The sequence below is a fragment of the Natator depressus genome, chromosome 19 (assembly GCF_965152275.1).
Source record: "Natator depressus isolate rNatDep1 chromosome 19, rNatDep2.hap1, whole genome shotgun sequence".
NCBI lineage: Eukaryota > Metazoa > Chordata > Testudines > Cheloniidae > Natator > Natator depressus.
The window spans coordinates 11,562,322-11,585,665 of NC_134252.1; the positions used below are offsets into that span (position 1 = coordinate 11,562,322).

The 23,344-nt window shown below is 51.7% G+C and overlaps 1 protein-coding gene across 1 annotated transcript; it reads left to right on the forward strand.

Moving 5' to 3' along the window:
* The first annotated feature begins 13,859 nt into the window (after positions 1-13,859).
* On the forward strand, positions 13,860-21,979 carry LOC141974636 (regulator of G-protein signaling 17-like). The gene is made up of 4 exons (XM_074934486.1): positions 13,860-13,932; positions 19,616-19,702; positions 20,223-20,451; positions 20,958-21,979. The coding sequence occupies exons 2-4, from the start codon at positions 19,662-19,664 to the stop codon at positions 21,144-21,146; spliced, it is 459 nt and encodes a 152-aa protein (XP_074790587.1). The 5' UTR covers positions 13,860-13,932; positions 19,616-19,661; the 3' UTR covers positions 21,147-21,979.
* Positions 21,980-23,344: the final 1,365 nt, after the last annotated feature.

Consider the following 23,344-nt stretch of genomic DNA (forward strand, 5'->3'; position numbering starts at 1 on the left):
GACCAGTAAAACCACAACAGACAAGCTCTATCAATGCAAATATCTCATCACGCCAGGCTGCTGGGAAATGATCTTCAAGAGAAATATTTTTACTGTTTGCAGTGTTGTTGGAGCCGTGTTGGTCCCAGGATATCAGCGAGACAAGGTGGGGGAGGGAATGTCTTTTACTGGACCAGCGTCTGTTGGTGAGAGAGACGAGCTTCCGCGCTTACATGGAGCACTGAAGAAGCACGAAAGTTCATCTCTCTCACCAACAGAAGTTGGTCCAATAAAAGCTATGACCTCACCCACCTTGTCTCTCTGATATTTTAACTGAGCACATGAAGTGACCCCTTGGGTCCTGATCTTTCCCTGTACTCTACTTATTACACCCAGGCAGGATTTTACCTGCTGCAAACAGACACTGACCATGCCTACACCGTCCCACTGGCCTTCGTAATCCAAGCCAGAGGGACACGGCTCTGTGCAGTAGATGGGGCCCTCCACCCAGCGAGCACCATCTGGACCTCTAGGAGATCAGCTAGGTACTGAGAATACTCCTGGCTCATTCAGTGGCAGCCCCTAAGCTTAAGCCTGTGCTGTAGCCTACCTAGGCAAAAGACTTATAACGCCAACATCACCATGGTATCTGAGCAGCTCCCATTCGTTAGGGTTATCTATCCTCATGACACCCCTGCAAGGCAGGGCAGTGCTACTGTCCCCATTGTACAGATGGGGAACTGAGGCACAAAGAGGCTATGTGATATGCCCCACGTCACACAGGGAGTCTGTGGTGAAGCAAGGACTTGAACCCTGGCCAGCTAATGCCCAAACCACTGGTCGATCCTAGATTCATCTCTATTAAGGCCAGAAGGGACCACGATGCTCTTCTTGTCTGCTCTTGTGTATAACACTGGTGAAAGAATCTTACACAGTGATTCTTCCATCAAGCCCAATAACATCTGGTTGAACTACAGCATATCATTTAGAGAAAGACAGCAGGACATCCTGCTTTGATTTAAAGATGTCAGCTGATGGAGAATCCACCACATCCCCCGGTAAGCTGTTCTGGCGGTTAATTACCCTTGCCCTTAAAAACATAGGTCTTATTTCCAGTTGGAATCTCTCCAACTTCAACTCCCAGCCACTGAGTGTGGCTATATCTTTGCCTGCTGGCTTCAAGAGCCCTGTAGTAGCAGATATCTCCTTGCTGGGTACATATTTCTAGACTGCAATCTGGCTACCTCTTGAATAAGCTACATCGTTTGAGCTCCTTTAATGAGCTTGCAGTGTAAGGCATGTTCTCCAGAGCTCACCCGCGCCATTCGTCCAGTAATGTTGTAAGCCCGTTGGTTCTTCACCTCTTCAAAGTGACCCACGTGCTGATCCCGACAGGCAGCTGCCTGTTATTTTGTGTTTTCAATAAGCGCATCGTTCTTTTCTCTGGCATGGCTCATGCTTTGGCTTGTAGCCCTGGCTTGGCTTTGCTGAATGAGCTGAGCGAGTGGAAACGCCGTCACAGCCATTCCTAGTAGTCATAGCGACCTTCTAGGGTCAACTTGCCCTTTGGGAGCTTCCCCTTCAGGACAGCAGAGTTAGCCCCAATGTCTCAGGACCTCATGTTTTGGCAGCCAGGGATCATGGCTCACCTCTTAGCTTAGACACTTATTCTTGTCCACGTCCAGCTCCAATGCTCAATTCAGATGAGCGGGTTTTGGCCAAAAGTTTTCAGTTGCCAAAAACACACACAACCAATGAAACCCCAATCAGCTGGGGGATTTGGTTTTTTGGGGGGCAATCCCGCACCCCAAACTTTGTCAGAATGGGGGCATTTCCTTGAGAAGTGTCTGTTTTGACGGCAAAAACATTTTTCATCGGAAAAAACACTTCAGGCTAAAATTGTTGACAACCTATAATTCCAAGGTAGACAAGGACAAAGCATTGTCAGAGCTGGCATGAGCTGCTGCTTCTGAAGAGGCACTGGGTATTGTTTTATCCTTGGGTACGTCTGGTGTTAAAAGATGCCCAACCTTTGTTGAACTGCACCTGTTGTTAGCAACAGATACTTCTCCTAGCACAGGCAAGGGGTAAGGTGAGAAACAGAAACCATGGCAGTTCAATTCCTTTCCCAATGAGCCCCAGTAAGATGCCCAAAAGGCTGGAAGAGGAGAGAGGAGCAGAGATGGAACCTGGCTGTGTCAAAGACCAGGATGCAGGTGAGTGTGCCAATGGTTGGAGCAGGAGTCAGACCCAGTGGTTAGAGCAGGAGCCAGTAGCAGGAGCCCAGGGTCTGAGCCTGCTCACTCGGAATCGGAGGTTAGAAATTGGAGCCGAGGGTCAGAACCAGAGTCAGAGGCCGGATGCCAGAGCCGAGGCTCAGAGCCAAAGTGCGGAGTCAGAGATGGGTTGCCAGCAGTGAGGCAAGCCGGGAGCAGGGCTGGACACAGGGGCTTTTGCAGCTGTGGGCAAAGGCCGTGAGCTGCCCCTGAACTGCTGCTGCTGCTGGGCTTAAGAGCTGGTCTGCTGACTCTTCCAAACGAGCCAGCGACACAGCCAATCAGGCAGCCTCCCACAGGCTGCCTGGGCTAGGGAGCCGGTTTAGTGGTTCTGCTGCAAGCCCTGGCACAGGCTAGTGAGCAGATCCCCCGCGGGTGTCGATGGCCATAGCTCTGTGATGTACAGCGGCCGAGGACCAGCCCCTGCGTTCCACAAAGATCCAACCTCTTCTCCACCGGCCTGTTGAATTAATGTTGGGTTGTTTTTAACACCCTCCCTCTCACCCTCTTTCTCCATCACTGAAGCTATTTACACCTCCCAGGTGGCAACTGTCTCAGCCCGTTGTTGCACGAGGTGCTTCTTCCCCTGTCTTGCTTGACTAGCCGTGTGATAGCTTTGATCTGCCATAACCCGAAGAGCTTCTGTGTTGCTCTCAGCTAGTTGTCACTGAGGGCACTGGGAGCATGCTGAGTTCGGGCAGCATAAGGAGGTTTGGGTGCGTTCTGGATGGCCTGAAATACATGCCGAGCCCTAATTCTCACAGGTCTCTCTCTCTCTCTCACACCCTGAAGACTCCAGCTCCTGTCCAGAGTCCACTGAAGGAAGTGGAAAGACTCCTATTGACTTCAGCAGATTTGAGAGCAGGCCCTTAGTTCGCAAAGGCTACCGCAGTTAGCTGGGGCACTCTCTACTCCAGGCCTCGCCTAAATCATTGTCTGGTTAACGGAGCCTGGAAAGGTTGTTTCTTTTTCAGCTATTAAGATTCTGTCTTCCCTGTTTTCTCTGGAGCTTTCATTGCATGGATGTAGACAACTGAGGGTTGGGAGGGTGGGGGAGAGGGTTTAAGCCCCCCCTCCAAAAACTGAGAGATTGCATTAACTAATAAGGGAAACAGGGTCTTGAATGGAAGCTCGTTTATTTCACTTTATTAAAAATGGAAGAATTTAGTTCTGGTGCAAAACACCTCATTAAAGTGATCGTCACCAGCTATTATTTTATTGTTTTTTATTCTACCTCCTCCCCAGATAAAAACCCTGCTGTCTATCCTGCTGCCTTGGAGGGCCCAGAGACATGGGCTGGAATCTCTCTCTGCCTTTCACAAAAAGAGTGAGGGGGTTTAATCTTGAACAAAAAGCGTTTTTCACCCAACTGTTTCTCGGGAGGTTGAGTTAACAAAAACAAACCAAATGCCAAGAGTTTTAGACAGTCTTTCCTCTCTTGATTAATCTGCTCTAGAATCTTCTCGAAAACAAAGGGTAGACAAGCCCTGAATTCATTATGTCGGGAAAAAATCTGGGGTTTTAAAATCTTTTTCAGGCCTTCTGACATTATAGGTCACCTATAAACAGCTGCCACATCCAACCCCAGAGGTGGCTGCTGAGTAGATTCTGCTGACTCAGTGTACTGTAGCAGGCGTGGCTTGATCTGAGAGAGGGGGGCATGACCCTTTCGCTAGGGCGGATTGGGGTCAGAGCCAGGGAGGAACTGCAGGGAAGTAGCCAGAGTTTAGGCTGAGGTTTCCATTCGTTAATTATTATTAGCATGAGCAATGAAGCCAGGAAGGTGTTAAGTCTGACTTTATACAGAGCACGTAGAAGTTATCTGAAGCAGAGTGGGAATGCAGCCTGCTCGGCGGGCTCGTCACAAGGCAAGGTGCTGTCTGCGTGTCAAATCTGATTAGTTATTAATAGCAATGATTTTTAAAAAAATCCCTGATTCTTGGCTCCCATGTCTATTGGCGACGTCGGGGACATCCTGTCTGAAAGCCTGATCTCAACGAGGGGAGCGTTGGGACAATGGAGTGAAAAAACACACTCGTGAGCCGGGATCCAAGCTAGCAGAGCTCATGTGTGGAATGAATTTGGCGTGCTCAGCGGAGTCTTTTCAGGATGTCACAAAATCCCAGCACAATTTTTAAGACAACTAGCAGTGGCAGGGGGTTAGAACATCAGGAGTCACTGTAGCGTCAAAGCTGAGGGACATTAGAGGTGCTGGAGGGGAGGTCTACGGGAGAGCAATAGCAGTGGTTGCTGCAAGTCAGAACTGAGATGCCCGTGGGGCAGGCTAGCCCTGCAATAGTCAGGACTGCTGCAGGGACACACGGGGCTGGAAGAGCAGGGGAGCTGTAGGGCAGGACTGAGGGGCACTGGCAGAGCTGGGGGCAGTGATCCAGGTCAGGCTTCAAAGAGGATGAATTCAGACTGCAACAGGTACAGAGAAGGGCTACTAGGATGATCCGAGGAATGGAAAACCTGTGTTATGAAAGGAGACTCAAGGAGCTTGGCTTGTTTAGCCTAACTAAAAGAAGGCTGAGGGGAGATATGATTGCTCCCTATAAATATATCAGAGGGATAAATACCTTGGAGGGAGAGGAATGATTTAAGCTCAGTACCAATGTGGACACAAGAACAAATGGATATAAACTGGGCATCAGGAAGTTTAGACTTGAAATTAGACAAAGGTTTCTAACCATAAGAGGAGTTAAATTCTGGAACAGCCTTCCAAGGGAAGCAGTGGGGGGCAAAAGACATATCTGGCTTCAAGACAAAGCTTGATAAATTTATGGAGGAGATGATATGATGGGATAGCCTAATTTAGGGAATTACTTGATCTTCGACTACTAGCAGTAGATATGCCCAATGGCCTGTGGTGGGATGTTAGATGGGATGGGATCTGAGTTACTACAGAGAATTCTTTCCTGGGTGTCTGGCTGGTGAGTCTTGCCCACATGCTCAGGATTTAGCTGATCGCCATATTTGGGGTCAGGAAGGAATTTCCCCCCAGGGCAGATTGGCAGAGGCCCTGGAGGTTTTTTGCCTTCCTCTGTAGCATGGGGCACGGGTCACTTGCTGGAGGATTCTCTGCACCATGAAGTCTTTAAACCACAATTTGAGGACTTCAATAGCTCAGCCATAAGTTAGGGGTTTGTTGCAGGAGTGGGTGGGTGAGATTCTGTGGCCTGCGTTGTGCAGGAGGTCAGACTAGATGATCATAATGGTCCCTTCTGACCTTAAAGTCTATGATTCTATGAGCTTAGTGGCATGGTGGGGCAGGGACTTGCATGTGGCCCGCCTGAAACCTGCTGGTGCTGTCCGACTTTCCTGATCTCATGAGCAATAAATTGCAGCCCTCAAAACAAGCAAGCCCTCAGCACGTGCTCCTCCGGCTTCATCAATTAGTGATCAAGCAGCCATGGGAGAAGGAGGGCGTGAGGAAACATCAGAGCAGCCACTAAGCAATCTCTGACTCCCTGAGCAGGACTCACAGAGCAATCGCCTTTGGCTCTTCTGCAAAATCCGGAGGGGAAGAAGGGACATTCGAAGTGGAAGGCGAGACAAAAGAGGGATCTATAAAGCCAAGCCAAGCCAGTCAGGAGGGGCCCAAGGGGGAGAGTAAAAAGGACTTTCTCCGGGATATATTTCCAGGCCGTGCCATCTGAATGGGACTTATGCCGACAGCCTGCCCTGAAATATGGGCTTCATAATGCAGAGCCAGCCTTGGAGTCCTTCCAATTTTAATTAAAAGTATTTTATCTCAGTGCATGTGACGGATGCTTTTCAGGCTGCAATTAAATATAGAGCCGTGTCTGGCATCTGCAAAAAGCAATGATTGACTCTTGCACTAGGCCTTAGAGCCAGCAGGAGGTGGCTGCTTTAAGAATTGCAAACAAAGACGATGAGAGGCCAGAAATGTGTAGGTAGTTCCCGTAGCTAGCACTGGGATATGTCAGGCTACTGAACGCTCCTAGCACCCGTATATACCAGTACCGTGCACTAGACGCACAAATCACTTCATGTGCCACCCACCCCTGGGGTGCAACACAGCCTCTGTTTGAGCAACCCTACAGCAGTTGAGGAAATGAAGAAAACACCATTGCAAACTGCAGCTTCAGGGTGCGCTTAGCCCTGGTGCCCTGGTTAATTTGGGTGGCACCTCTGCCCTTGCACAGCGTGCCATGCAGTGATTAATAGTCACAAGTCATTAAACTCGGCGGTGAACGAGGGCACTTCCAGTGGCCTGGCCTCCTTTGCAGCATTGGGCGAGTGGTGACTCAGATGTGAGAGTCCCAGCAACATCACTTCTCAACCCGGCTTTTCCTGCCCAACTGCAGCCCAGCCCCAGCCCTGCTTAGCTCGTCAAATCAGAGGAGACATCGCAGACCAAGGCAGTAAGGCTCCAGAGAGCAGACTGGCTGGCACACCTCCTGCTAACTTGACCTTCCCCCATCTGCTCTCCTAGTGAAGCTGAGGCCCAGAGTTAACGAGGATTGTTGTTCATTTGTCTGTTACCAAGCGGGGTAGGTTGCATAACCAGAGGGCTGGATCCTCAGCCGGCGTAAATCTGGCTGTCTTCAGTGGAGCTAAGCCAATTTACTCCAGCTGTAGACACTGGACAGAGGCCACCCATGACCATTCATTTCCAGGATCCCCAGCTTCTCCTGAGTGCAGTGTATGGAACAGAGCTCGGCACTAGATATCCCAGGCTTGTGGGAGCTAGCCAAGAGCTGTTCCACCGTGTTACCGTGTGTAAATGGCAGATTCTCCGCAACTCGAAGTCTTTAATCATGATCTGAGGACTTCAGTGACTCAGCCAGAGGCTGGGGGTCTATTACAGGGGTGGGTGAGGTTCTGTGGCCTGCAATGTGCAGGAGGTCAGACTAGATGATCATGATGGTGCCTTCAGCCCTTAGAGTCTATGAGTTACCTTGCAGCCTGCGTCCACATCACCCTGTATCCCCCAGCCCACTCGGGCAGTGTAGCGGGGGGTGGCCACCCACTCCTGCCTGAAAGGGCCTAAAACAGCCCAGGGAGAGGGCTAGGGCAGGGGAAAAGCTGGGCTGATGGGCAGAGCAGCTGAAGCTGGGGACCACACCCCAAACAGACCCAACGGGCCTTATAAAAGCCAGGGAAGCCAGGAACAGAGAAACTCTCTCTCTAGCCCTGAGAAGGAGGGACCTGGCTGCAGAGATCTGAATAGAGGACCTAGTTTGGAGCAGGGCTGGGGAAAGGCCAAGGTAGCTGGGGAGCTCTGGCCTAGGAAAGCCCCAGGCTCCAGGCCTGGGAAGGCCTATTGGGGCAGCCACGGGTAGACAGGCAGCAGGTCCAAACCTCCTTGCCTGTGATGAGTGGCTTATACTGCAGTCTGCCCCAGGGAGCTGGGGCTAGTTGGTGACTGACAGTAGCCTAGGACTGAGGTGAGGTGGGGATAGTGGGTGGGGGTTCCCCTGAGAGGGGGAGACCCAGAGCTGTGGGGTACTGCCAGGGGGCAGCACCCAGTTAAAGAGGCACTGGGGTCCTGGGAGGGACATGGGAGCCAGCAGCAAGGCAAGACACCGGTGGACAGAGGGCGCTCTGGAGGCTGGAATGCTAATTCCCCGAGACGACCAGCAGGAGGCGCCGCCGGTGAGTCTGCGCCCAGTTACAGGCAGTCAAAGTTGCTATGCTGTGGGCACCAAAAGGCAAGTACCTGGCTCTCTCCTGTGCACTGTGCTAGCTGGCAAAGCCTGCAGTTGCCAGGCGGAGAGGAACTATCCTCCTGGAAAGTAACCACAGCAGGCCTGGTCTTGTTGCCAGCTGCAGGCCTAGGCCTATTCGGATGCCCCACAAAAACTCCCATGGGGACGGGGCCCCAGCTCTGCACCTGAGGCAGCCACCTTGTCCAATTCTACCTAAGGTCTCCTTGCCCTATAGCCAATATCCTATACCTGAAAGGAGTGGCCAGGGATAGGAAGCCTGGGAAGCTGCTTAGCCCTCACTGTGGGACAGCTCTGTTAATCTTCCCCTTTCTGGGTCCCAGCAGAGCTAGAGATAAATCTGAACAAAATTCCATCCCCTCCCAGAGCGGACCCCTAACTGGATGAGAAATGACCCCTCTCCTTATAACATCCCACCATCCAAACACCACAGAGTTCGGAGGGATTTAGCACCCCATCCCATCCCTAAGCAGCAGTCCAGGCAGGGTGACTTTGCACTGCCTTTGGGGAGGGCAGCTTTACATTGCTGTAGGGGGCTTCATAGCAGCCCCACACACAGAGGAGGCCTGGCTGGAGATGATCACTTTGGCCTTGCCCCATCCGCCTCACCCTATCCAGATCACCAGCAGAGCAGGAGTCACAAGCACCTTGGGCCACTTCCCAGTGTGGGGGCCCTGAGGCTGGACTAAGCCTGTTCACCCTGCCTTCCTGCAGCCTCTCAGCTGATCCCTAGCACGAGCCCCAAGCACCTGCGTCTATTGAAGCAAATGGGAGTTTTGCCCAGGGCTTCAGCGGAGCCAGGATTCCACCCCGGGACGCTGCAGAAAACAATCACAGCCGCGCAGCGAGTGTTGGTGTGCTCAGATCCCGAGCCAGGGCTCCCACTTGGTAGAGCTTCAAAGCCGTCTGGAGAGGGTGCTCAGGAGGGGTTGGATGGCTCAGCCCCAGAGGAGTTCTCCACAAACAGATTAAATGCAACCAGGGGGCCTTGTTCTCCTCCCCCCCACCCCCGGCCTGATGGATATGAGCATGTTGCACCGAACTCAAATGAGGGTTCGCTGTATCCTGCCAGGGCAGGGGGAACGGGGTCCAGGACCAGGAGATGGGGTGTGAGCCGTGGGGAATAACATCAGGAACCGAGCGAGGACAAGAGCGGGATGAAAAAGAGGGAAAGGGAGAAGGGAAGCTTAAAGGAAGAGAAGGAGCAGGATAGGGAGATGGGAGGAGAAGGGGCAGGAGAGACAGGGGCCGAGTCAGAGAGGGAGTGAGCAGCAGCATGGGGAGTCAAGCTGGGGTCTCTATCATGCCTTTTCTGCACCCCGTGGGCCCAGGTCCCAGCATAGAGCTAGGAGCCCCAGTTCAGGGCAACAGTTGCAACACGCCCCCCACCCCCCAGTGCCATTACACCAAGGAGCAAGCTGACTCCATGACTTCCCCCCCAGCAAGGGTGAGTGCGGTTTTGAAAAAGCTGGTTTTTCAGCTAAAGGGCGGTGTAGTGAGGCGGTGTGGCTCCCTGCCGCCCTGTAAAGGGACCACCAGAGTGGGCGGAGCTAGGGAGCTCTGAGCCCGCCCCTCAGAGTCAGGCGGCACCGCGGAAGTATAAAGGCTCGACCTCGGAGCTCACTGGAAAGACAGCCGCCGGAGAGGCCAGAGGCCTCGGGCCTGCCTCTCGCCCGCTGTCCGGAGGAGGGGCCGGGCCTGCCTCTCGCCAACTACCCTGAGGAACCATGGTGCTGGACCCCCCCCGGAGGACACCACCGTGACCCAGATACCTCCAGAGCGGGAGTGTGGAAGCAGCCCGGGGGCAGCCGACCCTCGTCTGGCTGCAGCACTGCCAGAGCCCCGTCAGCGTGTTGCGGCCAGGATCCCCACGGACACAGCAGCGGGTCCCGGGCGGGGACGCAGTGGAGTGGGAGGGCCTGCCTTCCCCCTGCCACCCAACTTGCAGGTGGCCGTCCTCCCCCTCTCCCAGGCCCTTTGGAGGCTTGGGCTTACTATTGGTACTGCTACGGCTCAGCCCCTGTCCGAGGGCCTGGGCTCATGGCTACTGCTCAGCCCCCGCCCGAGGGCCTGCACGCCTGACTCCTTGTTGCCCCGCCTTGACCCCGGGCCTGGGCTTATTGATACTATCTGTACTATTATGGCTCAGCCCTGCCTGAGGGCCTGACTCGCTGTTGCCCCGTCCTGACCGAGGGCCCGGGCTTACTGTGCTTTCTTGCAGTTGCCGCGAGGGCCGCCGAGGGAGACTCTCGCAGCCGGACTAATTCCCCCAAGACATCAACGGTGTGTAGTGAGGCGGTGTGGCTCCCTGCCGCCCCGGAAAGGGACGAGCCCCGGCTAACCTCTTTACAGGCGGCCTGAGCTCTGTATGGGGAATGGGGACGCTCGGCTGAGCCCAGAGGGGGCTCGATACAACCAGCCCAGCTGTGTAACCACCAGCTCTGCAATGGGTCAACAGTGGGTTGTTATCCAGGGCACGTTACAGACGGCGCGTGCCCTGTCTCAGGGTTCACCTTGACTCGAGTTTTGCACCTTGAGCTCATCGATTGCTTGCTTCGCAAGGTGGCTAAAGGCTGACAGATACATCCATCAAAGGAGCTCCTGGAGACAGATTCATCAATGAATCATAACAGGCCACACTGGGGAAGGGTTATTACTAATTGTTATCATGTACCTGAGGGCCAAGCAGCGCATGGTGCTTTACCAAATACAGGAGGTGGGGTGACAAGGGGGGGGGTTCTCATTATTCAGCACTGGGGGGCTTAGGAGGACGGGCTCACTTTTGCAGGAGAGTTTTGATTCTGACGGGGACCACTGTTATCGTCCGTATCCCAGGAGGGCTCACGTAGAACCGTGATCATAGAATCATAGGACTGGAAGGGACCTCAAGAGGTCATCTAGGCCAGCCCTCTGCACTCATGGCAGGACTTAGTATTATCTAAACCATCCCGGACAGGTGTTTGTCCAACCTGCTCTTAAAAATCTCCAATGATGGAGATTCCACAGCCTCCCTAGGCAATTTATTGCCGTGCTTAACCACCCTGACAAGAAGTTTTTTCCTAATGTCCAGCCTAAACTTCCCCTGCTGCAATTTAAGCCCATTGCTGCTTGTCCTAGCCTCCGAGGTTAAGAAGAACGTTCTTTTTTTCTCCCTCCTCCTTGTAACAGCCTTTTATGTACTTAAACTGTTATCACATAGGACTGTCCAGAGAAAGGAAGGATGGTCCAGTGGTTAGGGGTCTACCTTAGGAGTGGGTTCCACTTCCTGCTCCATCAATTCTTGTGTGACTTTGGGCAAGTCATCCAGACTCTGTGTGCCTCAGTTTCCCCATCTATGCAATGGGGATAACATGGGGCTAGTGTGGCTGAAGACATTAAAGACTGTGAGGCTCTCAGATACTACAGTGATGGGGGGTGGATAAATACCTAAGGTGGAGCCACCGCTAAAGAGGGCAGGAACGCAGCTAGGAAGATAGGCGCTTTTGTAAAGGAACCAAGCAGTGCACAAGAAGCACACTACTTACCGTACTGCAGGCTGGGAATGGGCTGCCTTATGGACCCCTTAACAGAGTGTGAGAAGACACCCACTAACTAAACAGAAAGAAAGGGAGAGGGGGAGGATGTCTCCAACCCATAATACTGAGTTACCCAGTTAACCCCTTGTCAACTACTGCCAACTCTTGCAATATGAGATGTTAGTCTTAAAGCACCAGCTCCTGGAACCCTGTGATTTCTCAATTTTTGTATTTTAAAAAGCAAGTTTCTAGCCATTATGGTTGCAGAGACTAGCTGGAGAACAAGACCTGAATACACCCATCTGAAAGCGGAAGGCAAAGCAAAAAAAAAAAACCCCAGCAATTATTATTTTAAGTGTCACATCATTGTCAAGCCAATCTCATGAATTTGGCCGGTGTCTAACTCATGATTTTGTAATGTTTGGGGCTGGCCCCATAGATGCCGAAATAAGTGCCAGGAAGAACTAGTTGTGTCTGTACAGGGCCTAGCACAGTGGGGTCCTGGGGCTTCCATGCAATACACATAATAAATACAGTAGAACCTCGATTGCCTGAACCCCAATCTTACAAACAACCAGTCACACAAACCTATTTCCCTGATAGGGGAAAAAAAAATCACCTGACCAAAGCAATGCTGGTGAAAAAAAAGTCGACATCCCTCCCCATTCCAAAACCTTCAGTGCACTGGAAATCGCTTTGCAGTGGTTCGAAGGGCAAGAAGAAAGCGAAGACGGTGCCCCGTCCTGCAATACTGCATTGGACCTACTGTACCTTTCAAGATGTTCCGTTTTATGAACGTTTTACTTTTCTGAACTCCTCAGTCCTCAGCTGGGTTGTAAGATAGGGATTCTACTGGAATAATAATAATACAGATGAAAGAGAGACAGATGGAAATGCACAGATCTATAGATTAGATAAGGGGTGTAGGTGGGGACAGATAGATGGGTGTGCCTGGGAACAGCTAGCTAGCTAGATGGGTGTGTACAAGGACAGCTAGCCATGTGTGCATGGGGATAGCTAGTGGATGGGGCTAGCTAGGTGGGTGTGCATGGAGATAGATACATAGATAGATAGCTCGGTGTGTATGCCTGGGATAGATAGATTACATAGATAATGGATGTGAAAGAGCATAGATAGATAGATAATGGGTAAGATGTCAGAAACCTACAGCTAAGGGTAGCATAAAATTCCTCCTTTACCTGTAAAGGGTTAAGACGCTCAGATAACCTGGTTGGCACCTGACCAAAAGGACCAATAAGGGGAGAAGATACTTTGAAATCTGTGGGGGAACGTTTTTGTTTTGGGTGTTCTCTCCGGAGACAAAGAGGGAGACCAAGCAAGTAATCTAGCTCCTGCTGAATGATACATCTAAACTTACAGAAATAGTAAGCAATAGCAAGGAAATGTGTTAGAGTATCTTTTGTTTTAGCTTGTGAATTTTCCCTGTGCTAAGAGGGAGGTTTATCCGTTTTTTGTAACATTGAAGTTTTGCCTAGAGGGGAATCCTCTATGTTTTAAATCTTATTACCCTGTAAAATTACCTTCCATCCCGATTTTACAGAGGTGTTTCTTTTACTTTTTTCCCCTTTTTATAAAGTTTTGTTTTTTAAGAATCTGATTGCTTTTTAGTGTCCTAAAAACCCAAGAAGCTGGTCTGTGCTCACCTGGTTTACCTATTTGGTTGGTAGATTATTCTCAAGCCTCCCCAGGAAAGGGGGTGTAGGGGCTTGGGGGGATATTTTAGGGAAACAGGAAGTGGTCCTTTTCCTGAATCTTTGTCGAACGCACTTGGTGGTGGCAGCAGTACTCATCCAAGGACAAAGAAGGATTTGTGCCTTGGGGAAGTTTTTAACCTAAGCTGGTAGAAATAAGCTTAGGGGGTCTTTCATGGGGGTCCTCACATCTGTACCCCAGAGTTCAGAGTGGGGAGGGAACCCTGACGAAGAGGATAGATAGATAGGTGGTGTGTCAGAGGATAGACAGATCAATAGATACTGTGTGGCTGGGGGTGGGGGGGTGCCTGAGGATAGCTACCTAGCTGTACCTACCGGGGAAGGGACAGCTAGCTAGCACAGCATATGGCTAGGTACATGGGGACCACAGCAGCATCTGGCTAGCGGTCTAGGTACATGGGGACCACCGCAGAGAGACCGCCAGGCTGCTAGCGGAAAGCAACCCAGCCAATCACATCAATCGCTGCAGCCCCTGCTCCCTGTCCGGCCGGAGGGGGTTGTGCTGGGGGCTGCAGGCGGGCGCAGAGGCCCCTGCCCCCCTCCCCAGTCCGGCCCGGGAAGCCACTAGCCAGCGGGCTCTGCGGGCTGCCCCGAGCTCGCCGCCTCCGTGAGCGGGGTTCGGCCGCCCCCTGCCGGCCCGAGCGGGGAAGGAGCCCCGGGCCCCCGCCGCGCTCCGGCCCCACGAGCGCTCCGCAGGCAGCCCCAGCAAACAGGCTCCTTCGCTGCAAGGGCTCAGGTAGGTGCCGCCCGCCCCAGGGGCTCGCCCCGTCGCCCGCGGGCCCGCGGGGGGGCTGGAGAACGGGGGCGGGCAGGCTCCTGGGCTAGGCGCTGCCCCGGGGCTTTGCAACCAGGGAGGCGCTGCCCAGCGGCGGAGGGGCTCGGCCGGCTGCCCCGAGCCGCTCCCCGCCGCTGCCAGGGGAAGGATTGAGGGGGGCCGGGGCGCCCGCTCCCCCCTGCAGCGCTCGGGCAGCCCAGCTGGGGCCGCGTCGGGGGCCGGAGACCCAGCGCTCGGCACAGCGCCCCCTGCTGCCGCGTCGGGACACGGCAGCGCCCCCTGCTGGAAAGCGAAGGCACTGCGGCGTCCCTCTAGCGCGCCTGCTGCCGAGAGACTACAGCGCCCCCCTGAGGCGTGGGACTTAGGGTGCAAGCATCCCCTCTGCTCCCCCAATCCCGAGGGAATCTACCCAGCAGAGCCAGTGGTATTCTGCGCCCGTCCCCTCCGGGCTACGGAAAGACCCTTTGAGAGGGGTGTGGAGGGAGGGGGCTGGTTGGAGAGTCCCTGCAGAATGGGATCCACAAATCTAAATAGGGTCACCTGTGCCCTGGGGTGGGGTGCAGCCTAGAGGGGACCAGTGGGTGAGTGTGTTCTGCCGTGTAGAGGATGCTCTGGGGGCAGTGATGGCTCCCTCCCTTCCGAATGGCCTGGGGTGGTCCCCTAGTCTCTGCTTTCTTTGCACTTCTTGTTCTAAACCCTTGGTCTCATCACCATCCTAGATTGTCATTCTAGATCCTTCTTCCAGGCTCGTTAGCCTTCTGCACTATTGCTCTTCGTCAGGGCCACGGTGTGCATCCATTAGGAGAACGTGGGAGAGCTGTGTGTGGGCCATCCTCCTGGCCTTGCTTTCTCCCCCGCTCTCCAGGGAATGGAGTCCAGCCCATCGGAAAAAGACAGGCGGCTCTCCGAGACCTGGCACCCGCGGTGCTGCTGCTGTGGCCCCAAACTCTGCTGCTTCTGCTGGTGCTGCTGCAGCAGCTGCTTAAGGTGACTGCTCGGAGAGGGCGTGCATTAGAGGCTTGAGGGGCATGCATTTTACCTCTGTGGGGCTCTTTCAGATGAGACTTTTCAGTGGCTCTGGAACAATTTTTACAGTGGGGGTGCTGAAAGCCAGTGGTCCCCAAACTTTTTACTTTACACCTCACCTTACCCCTGTCTGTGTCCCCTCTCCCCAGAGCCGGGGCCAGGACTGGGCCGTGGCCCCGGGATGGGGAGGGGACGCAGACAGAGGTAAAGGGGCTGAGGCTGGGACCACAGCTGGGGCTGGCAACGGAGCCCCAAGCTCGGGTCCGGCGGCAGCTGGAACCCCGCATGTGGGTCCGGGAGCGGAGCCCTAGGCGTGGAGCTCCCGAGCCTACGAGGCCTTTAAAACCAAGGCCTTTAAAACCAAGGCCCTGTCTGATTTACTGAACACTAAAGATCCCACAGTCTTTACTGGTAAGAGTAAAGATTTGGCGTCCTGGCTATGGCCCCATTCGTGTGTAGCACGATGTCTGGTGGGTGGGTGTCGTCCACGACCCTAGGGGTGTCTGCATTTCAGTGCTCCGGTGGTGCTGTCGGCTGGAGAGCTATTCACGTTGGAATGTTCAAATCAATAGTTAGAACTGATTTAGGAAGGATCGAGTGGGCAAAAGGAGAGTAGCTCTCTACGTCAAAAAGGGTTTCCAAGTCACTGATAACTCCAAAGCAAATGATCCTGAATGCTTATGTCCTAACCGATAAAACATAAAATGGGGTATTAGTTGGTGTCAGCCACAGCCCCCTTAAACCGCACTAAGGAAGAGGATGACCACTTCCTTATGCACCTATCTACAAGGTGTAGGGGGGAAAGGCTGCGGATCATGGGGGCCTTCAGTCTGAGTGACACATGTTGGAGGGCTCATGCTGGCAGGACTAAAACATCCTTGGAATTTCTAAAGCTTAGAGATGACAATTTCCTAGCTCAAAAAAAAGGAGGACTTGTGGCACCTTAGAGACTAACCAATTTATTTGAGCATAAGCTTTCGTGAGCTATAGCTCCCTTCATCGGATGAGCTACAGCTCCCTTCATCGGATGCATCCGATGAAGGGAGCTGTAGCTCATGAAAGCTTATGCTCAAATAAATTGGTTAGTCTCTAAGGTGCCACAAGTACTCCTTTTCTTTTTGCGAATACAGACTAACACGGCTGTTACTCTGAAACCTAGCTCAAAAAGTGTTGCAGCCAACATGGGGGAATTTTATGTTAAACCTGGTCCTAACAGATAAAGAAGAACTGATCTCACAACTAAAAGATAACAGTAGCTTAAGTTCAAGTGATCATGACTTGATTACATGTATAATGTGCAATGAAAATAAAGTCCAGACCACTAATATATTTACTTGGTGCTTTAATAGGGCCAATTTCACAAAGCTGCAAACAACTCTGAGCCAAATCAGCTGTGAGGAAGAATTTAGTCAGAAAAATGTGAATGATAATTGGGACTCATTTAAGAACACCTTACTAGATACACAAAAAGCCACAATCCCATGATTCAGGGGCCAGGCTGCTTAAAAAAAACTACTCAGTTTAGAGGGAAAGTGAAGGCAGCTATAAACACATGGAAGAAAGGGAAAGTTGATAGCAATGAATATAAATCAGAAGTTAGGAATTGTAGAAAATTGATAAGGGAAGCCAAGGGACGCAAGACGACATCTATGGCCAGCAGAGTTAAGGACAAAAGAAGTTTTTATAAATATATTAGGAACAAAAAGAATCCTGACAATGGTACTGGTCCATTACCAGATGGAAATGGTAGAATTATCAGTAGTAATGCAGAAAAGGCAGAAGTGTTCAATAAATATTTCTGTTAAGTATTGGGGGGGGGGAACATATGATGCAGTCTCATCATCTAGGGATGCTAGCACACTTTTCACTCGTATTTCTGGAGGATGTTAGACACAAGCCACTAAAGTTAGACATTTTAAAATCAGCAGGTCCAGATACCTTGCAGGCAAGAGTTTTAAAAGAGCTGGCTGAGGAGCTTGCTGGAGTGTTAATGTTGCTTTTTAATAAGTCTTGGAGCCCTGGGAAAGTTCCAGAAGACTGTAAGAATACTGATGTTGTGCCAATTTTTAAAAAGGGTAAACAGGATGGCCCAGGTAATTATAGGCCTGTCAGCTTGACATCGATCCCAGGCAAGATAATGGAGCAGCTGATAAAGGACATGATTAATAAAGACCTAAAGGAGGTAATGAAATCAATGCAAATCAGTATGGGTTTATGGAAAATAGGTACTGTCAGGCTAACCTATCATTGTTTTTTAATGAGATTACAAGTTTGGTTGATAAAGATAATAGTGTTGTCATAATAGATTTCTGTAACGCGTTTGTCTTGCTACAGCACGACATTTTGATTAAAAAACTAGACTATAAAATGAACATGGCACACGTTAAATGGATTAAAAACTGGATAACTGAAGGGTCTCAAAAGTAACTGTAATGGGAACGGTCACTGAGCAGGTCTGTTTCCGGTGGGCTCCCGGTTTGGTTCTTGGCCCTATGCTATTTAACGTCTTTATCAATGGCCTGGAAGAAAACATAAAGTCATCACTGATGAAATTTGCAGATTACACAAAAATTGGGGGAGTGGTAAATAGTGAAAAGGACAGGTCACTGATTCAGAGTGATCTGGATTGCTTGGTAAGCTGGGCGCAAGCAAACAATATGCGTTTTAATATGGCCAAATGTAAATGTAGGAAAAAAGAATATAGGCCGTACTTACAGCACAGGGGACTCTATCCTGGGAAGCAGTGACTCTGAAAAAGACTTGGGGAAGGTGGTGGATAATCAACTGAACATCAGCTCCCAGTGTGACGCTGTGGCCAAAAGAGCAAATGTGATCACCAGGAGAATCTCGAGTAGGAATAGAGAGGTCAGAGGTCTAGAAGTCCCAGTCAGGGACTGGGGCCCCATTGTGCTGGGCACCATATACACACAGAATGAAAAGACAGATCCTGTCCCAAAGAGCTTGCAATCTAAGTAATTATTGTTAGTTATCAAACAAACAATGGGGCTTTTCCTCAGTGTGGCTGAGCAGACACAGCAGGGAAAGGAGGGATACAGAAAATAGATGGAGCCCCCACATTGAGAATAATACCTCTCTCTTCTATAGTGCTTTTCATCAGTAGATCTGCAAGTGCTTTACCAAAGCATCAATATCATTACCCTATTTAACAGATAGGGAAACTGAGGCACAGAGAAGGGAAGTGACATGCCTAAGGTGACCTAGCAGAGACAAGAGCAGAACCCCAGTTTCCTGCAACCCACCCTGTCTACTACTCCACCCGCAAGCCACACCACTTCCCTTATCAACAGAATGATTCTCACAGGTTTCAGAGTAGCAGCCGTGTTAGTCTGTGTCAGCAAAAAGAACAAGGAGTACTTGTGGCACCTTAGAGACTAACAAATTTATTAGGGCATAAGCTTCTGTGAGCTACAGCTCACTTCATCGGATGCATTCAGTGGAAAATACAGTAGGAAGATACATATATACAGTGTGACAGACCCAGACCAGTGGGGTGCAGGAGTCTGGTCAAAGCCAAAGGGAGGGACAGCTCAGTGGTTTGAGCATTGGTCTGTTAAACCCAGCATTGTGAGTTCAATCCTTGAGGGGGCCATTGAGGGATCTGGGGCAAAAATTGGGGATTGGTCCTGCTTTGAGCAGGGGGTTGGACTAGATGACCTCCTGAGGTCCCTTCTAACCCTGATATTCTATATTGGCCACTGGGTGAACAGTTTCGTATTCCCTGAGTGACCAGAGCAGGGACTGCCCCTAGAGCAATCAGGAGCCTGCCAGAACCAATTAAGACAGGCAAGCTAATCGAGACACCTGGAGCCAATTAAGAACTTTCTAGATTCAATTATGGCAGGCAGGCTAATCAGGACACTTGGTTTAAAAAGGACCCATCAGATAGTAGGGGAGTGCACCAGGAGCGAGAAGGTGGGTTGCTGGAGGAGTGAAGAGGTCAAGTGTGATCAGGCTTCAGGAAGAAGATCCTGCAGTGAGGATAAAGAAGGTGCTGGGGGAAAGGCCATGGGGAAGTAGCCCAGGGAGTTGTAGCTGTCATGCAGCTGATACAGGGAACATTGTGAACAGCTGCTATCCACTGAGCCCTGGGCTGGAACCTGGTGTAGAGGGTGGGCCCCTGATCAGACACAGGAGGAGTTGACCTGGTCTGTGAGAAACACCAGAAGGGAAGGTCTAAATGGGAAAGGGATCTGCCCTGTCCCTGACCCACTAGGTGGAACACAGAGACTGCGGGGATTGTTCTCCGTTTCCCCCACGCTGGCCAGTGATGAGGTTAGCTGAGTGGACGGCAGGTTTGAGCCACTAGCAAAGTGGCCAAACTGGGGGCTGCCGTGAATCTCTGAGGCGAGCAAATCTGCCAATAAGCGCAGGACCCACTGAGGCAGAGAAGGAACTTTGTCACAACTGAGAAAATGAAAAAATGGGTCCTGCCATACCAACTCTAACGAGACTCACAGGTTTGTTACTCCAACCCAGAGAAATCTGCATGGTTACCGGTCCACTTGGGAACCATGTTTAGGGCTTGCATCCTCCTTGTTAACACAGATAAAATGTCCCCGCCACTCTCCACCACAAATTCCATGTCCGTCCGTTTCAGGAGTCGGACGGTGAGAAGGAGACAAAGAGACAGGTTTGGGCACAAGATGTCCAGTCAGCTGGAGATCCCCCCGCCCCTCGAGGAAAGGTATGTCTGACGCCACCCAGCATGCACCATGCAGGAGGACGGGCCTCAGATAGCGACCAGAAGCTGGAACACAAGGAAGAACAATAAGTGGCTCTTTTTAAAAATTAAAGTCACCAAGGTTGGGTCTGAGCTGATCCCCTGGGTCGGAACACATGAGATGTGGGGAACATTCAGATCGGGTCCGAAGGTTGAGGTCAGGTTTATCTCCCAGGAGCACTGTCCCGTGCATCTCCTTAGTTCTGGCTCTGCCACGGGAAAGAGTTGGGGATGATCCGGGGCAGCAGGGCCAGGGAGTACCACACGGTCAGCCCCATCAGCCCAGGAGTTGGGATAGGCACTCTGCGTGCCACTGAGCAGGTGGCTTGGGCAGGGAGTTGGGGCAGGTCCTGCACAGACTGAGTTGAGTCAGGGATGGATGGCAGCCAGGGGATGGAGGGGTGGGGTACTGAGAAGGGAACATGTCATGCAATTGCCAGGACTCTGTCTAGAGGTCACGTCTCTCTCGCTCACTCTCTCCTAGGCTCACCGTGGAAGAAGCGGCCTCCTGGAAGCGCTCGTTTGATTGCGTGCTGGCGAGCCCGGCTGGCCGGAGCATCTTCATGGAGTTCCTGCGGACAGAGCACAGCGACGAGAACATGGCCTTCTGGCTGGCCTGCGAGGAGCTCAAGAGGGAGCAGAGTCAGGAGCAGGTCTGCGAGAAAGCCAAGAAGATCTACCTGGATTATATCTCTATCCTGTCCCCAAGGGAGGTAGGTCTGCCACCGCCCTGCTGGGAGGCAGCTCAGGGGACATCACTCCCAGCTTATGCCCTCCCATTGTTGTCACCTTACAACGTAATGCAACAGCCAGGTAAACAAGGCCCTAAACGCCAGGCACTGCCTTGAATATTGGGGGAGGGCAGCATAGTGTCTCCTGGCACCTGCCGCCCCAGCAATGGGACCGTCCCCAAAGCAAGTGGTCCTCTGACATCAGCCAGCTGAGCTTCCCTGCAGCAGTTGCTCCTGGCTGTAGAGTTGACCCCTACTTTATTTGGAATGGGTAGGTCCTTGAGTTAGCTGTCCCGGTCTCACAGTTAGCTGCCAGGTCACAGCAGCTCATGGCACTTTGGAACCATCTATGCCAGTGCCTGAGAGAGGCTAGGGTCTCTCCAAAGGGCTCTTGGTGGGGCCCTGGACAGCCAGGGCATCCCAGCAGAGCTGTTGCGTGAGGAGTCCTGGTCCCTGGATTCAAGAGCGTTGCCCGTCTCCCTCCGCAGGTCAGCATTGATGCGAGCGTGCGCGAGTCAATCAACAGGTCCCTGGCGAGGCCCAGCGCGCAGATGTGCAACGAGGCCCAGGGGCAAATCTACACTCTCATGCACCGAGACTCCTACCCCCGGTTCCTGAACTCACCACTGTACAAGTCACTGGAGCAGAGACTGGCTGCGCTGGCTTGTGACACCTAGCCAAGTCCCGGACACGCACATGCGTGTCAGGATACTGCCAGCTCCTTCAGCTTCCTGCCAGCTCCTCAAGGCACCGGGGGAAGATGGGACAACCCTAGAGACAGAGCCTCAGTGCTCCCTCTCTCCCCGTGGGTGAAGCCACTGGTGTTTTGGTAGCAACGTTGATCTAGAACTTACTCTAGTCTGTCTGAACCAAACAAGATGTAACTCATGCTGGGCTTTGGGAGAATTTCACTAGGGCCTGTAGAGATGGGATGAGCCTGGGGTCCTAGAATTGGGAGCCTTTCAGAGCATTGTTTGTCCTAGAATTAGGATGGTATCTGTGCTGGCGTGGTTCTAGAGCATGGACGGTATGTGTGGCCTGGACCATAGTTCTAGAACATGGATGGTCACAAGCTGGAGTGGGATCTAGAGTGTGGCTTGTGTGTGATCTAGGGGTTCTACTACATGACTTGTACATGAGTCTGGGTTTGTGGAACAAAGGTTATATCTGATCTGTGATAGGTTCTAGAATGTGGGGCCTTCTCAAGCTGTGGGGGCGTTTTAGGATCGTGAAGCTTTGAGAACTTGAAGCACCGTGTTTTTGTTTTAGGGGCATGAAAAATTCCCCACCAACATTTAATTGTGTTTCAGAATTTCTAAGAGTTTCATAAATCTCTTAAGTGGGCTTTTTCCCCACCTCTCTGAGCCAAGTCAACAGGGCTTAGCTACTCCCTTAGTACTGGAGCAGGTCCCAGCAGGCCAGCACGTTTAAAATCCGGCCAAGCAGCTCATAGGCCCAGCTCTAGATGGTCACTAGAGAAGACACTAACATTATTTTATTTATCAGTTGGGGCTGCAAAAATGAATTCTGTCCCATGAATGCAAAAAAAATTAAAAAATCCACAGGGAATTAATTTAAAAAAATGACTTGGCTGGTACATACCAGACATTACTAGCCGCTCGCTAGAGCCTTTAGACCATATGTGCAAAGGTGGCTACTTGTTTTGGTTGTCCACCTTTAGCCACCATGGGCATGATTTTCAGAGGCAGTGAGCCCCCATATATCTAATGGGAATTACATGTACCCAGAAAAGCGTCTCAGAGACATCTTGTGTTAGGTGCCCCCAAAAATCCTGCCTGAAAATTGGCTATTTTCACAGCTCCTCTCATTGGCGCTACAAGATATCACTCATGTTTTATGATTTGTGGCCAGTCCTATCTAGCTCATTCTACGAGGCTGCAACTTCTAAATGCCCAGGGAACAGGGGGGAGGGGGGTGCACCCGCGCACACTTGGGAGCTTATGTACGAAATGAATCAGTGAATCTATCTTTTTTTCCCTCATGAGAGGCATTCCCATCACAAAATCCCGCACCACAGGTGCCATTAATAATGATGTAACACTTTCATCCATAGATCTCCACATGCTTAACAAGGGAAGAGCAGAACCATCATCCTTGCTTTGGAAGATGGGGGAGGGTGGGGGGGGGGAACTTAGGCACAGAGCAGGGAAGTGACTTGCTCAAGGTTGCACAGCAGAGCCAGGACTAGAAACCAGGTTTCCCAACTCCTTCGCTGGTGCCCGAGCCATGGGACGATGCTGCCTCCACTCACTGGCACCTTTGTTCCACCACTCCCATTTTCACGCATATATCAGCATAATTCCAGTGGATACAGTGCACTTGGCTACGTGATGTCTCTGCCAGAGGAGACCTCAACATGAGTAATACCCAGCTCTTCCCAGCAGATTTACAAATATAGGTCAGTAGCATTAGCCCTATTTTGCCAGCAAGGAAACCGAGGCATGGAGCAGGGACATGCCTTCCCAAGGTCACCCAGCAGGCCAATGGCAGAGCCAGGAATAGCGTGCAGGACCTATTAGCCCCAGTCCAATGCTCTGTCTACTAGGCATTGCAGCCTCCTTAACAGAGATGAAGGCACAAATGGCTTGTAGTTTCAGATGCCTCCATTTTTGGGGTGCTCAGCGTGAGAACCCTTCAGAAAGCACTCAGCCCCCACCTCTCAAAACCAGGTGCCCATTAGCAGACACCATAAAGTGAGGCACCCCCAGTCACTTATGAAAACGCAAACCTAGGGCCTGTTTGTTCTGTGTGAACATTAAAGATCCCAGGGCACGTTGCGGTGGAGTAGACTTTGCTCTGGAGACCTTGGCCTAAATGACCCCTACTCCCAATGCTGTGTGCCACTTGGCTGCTA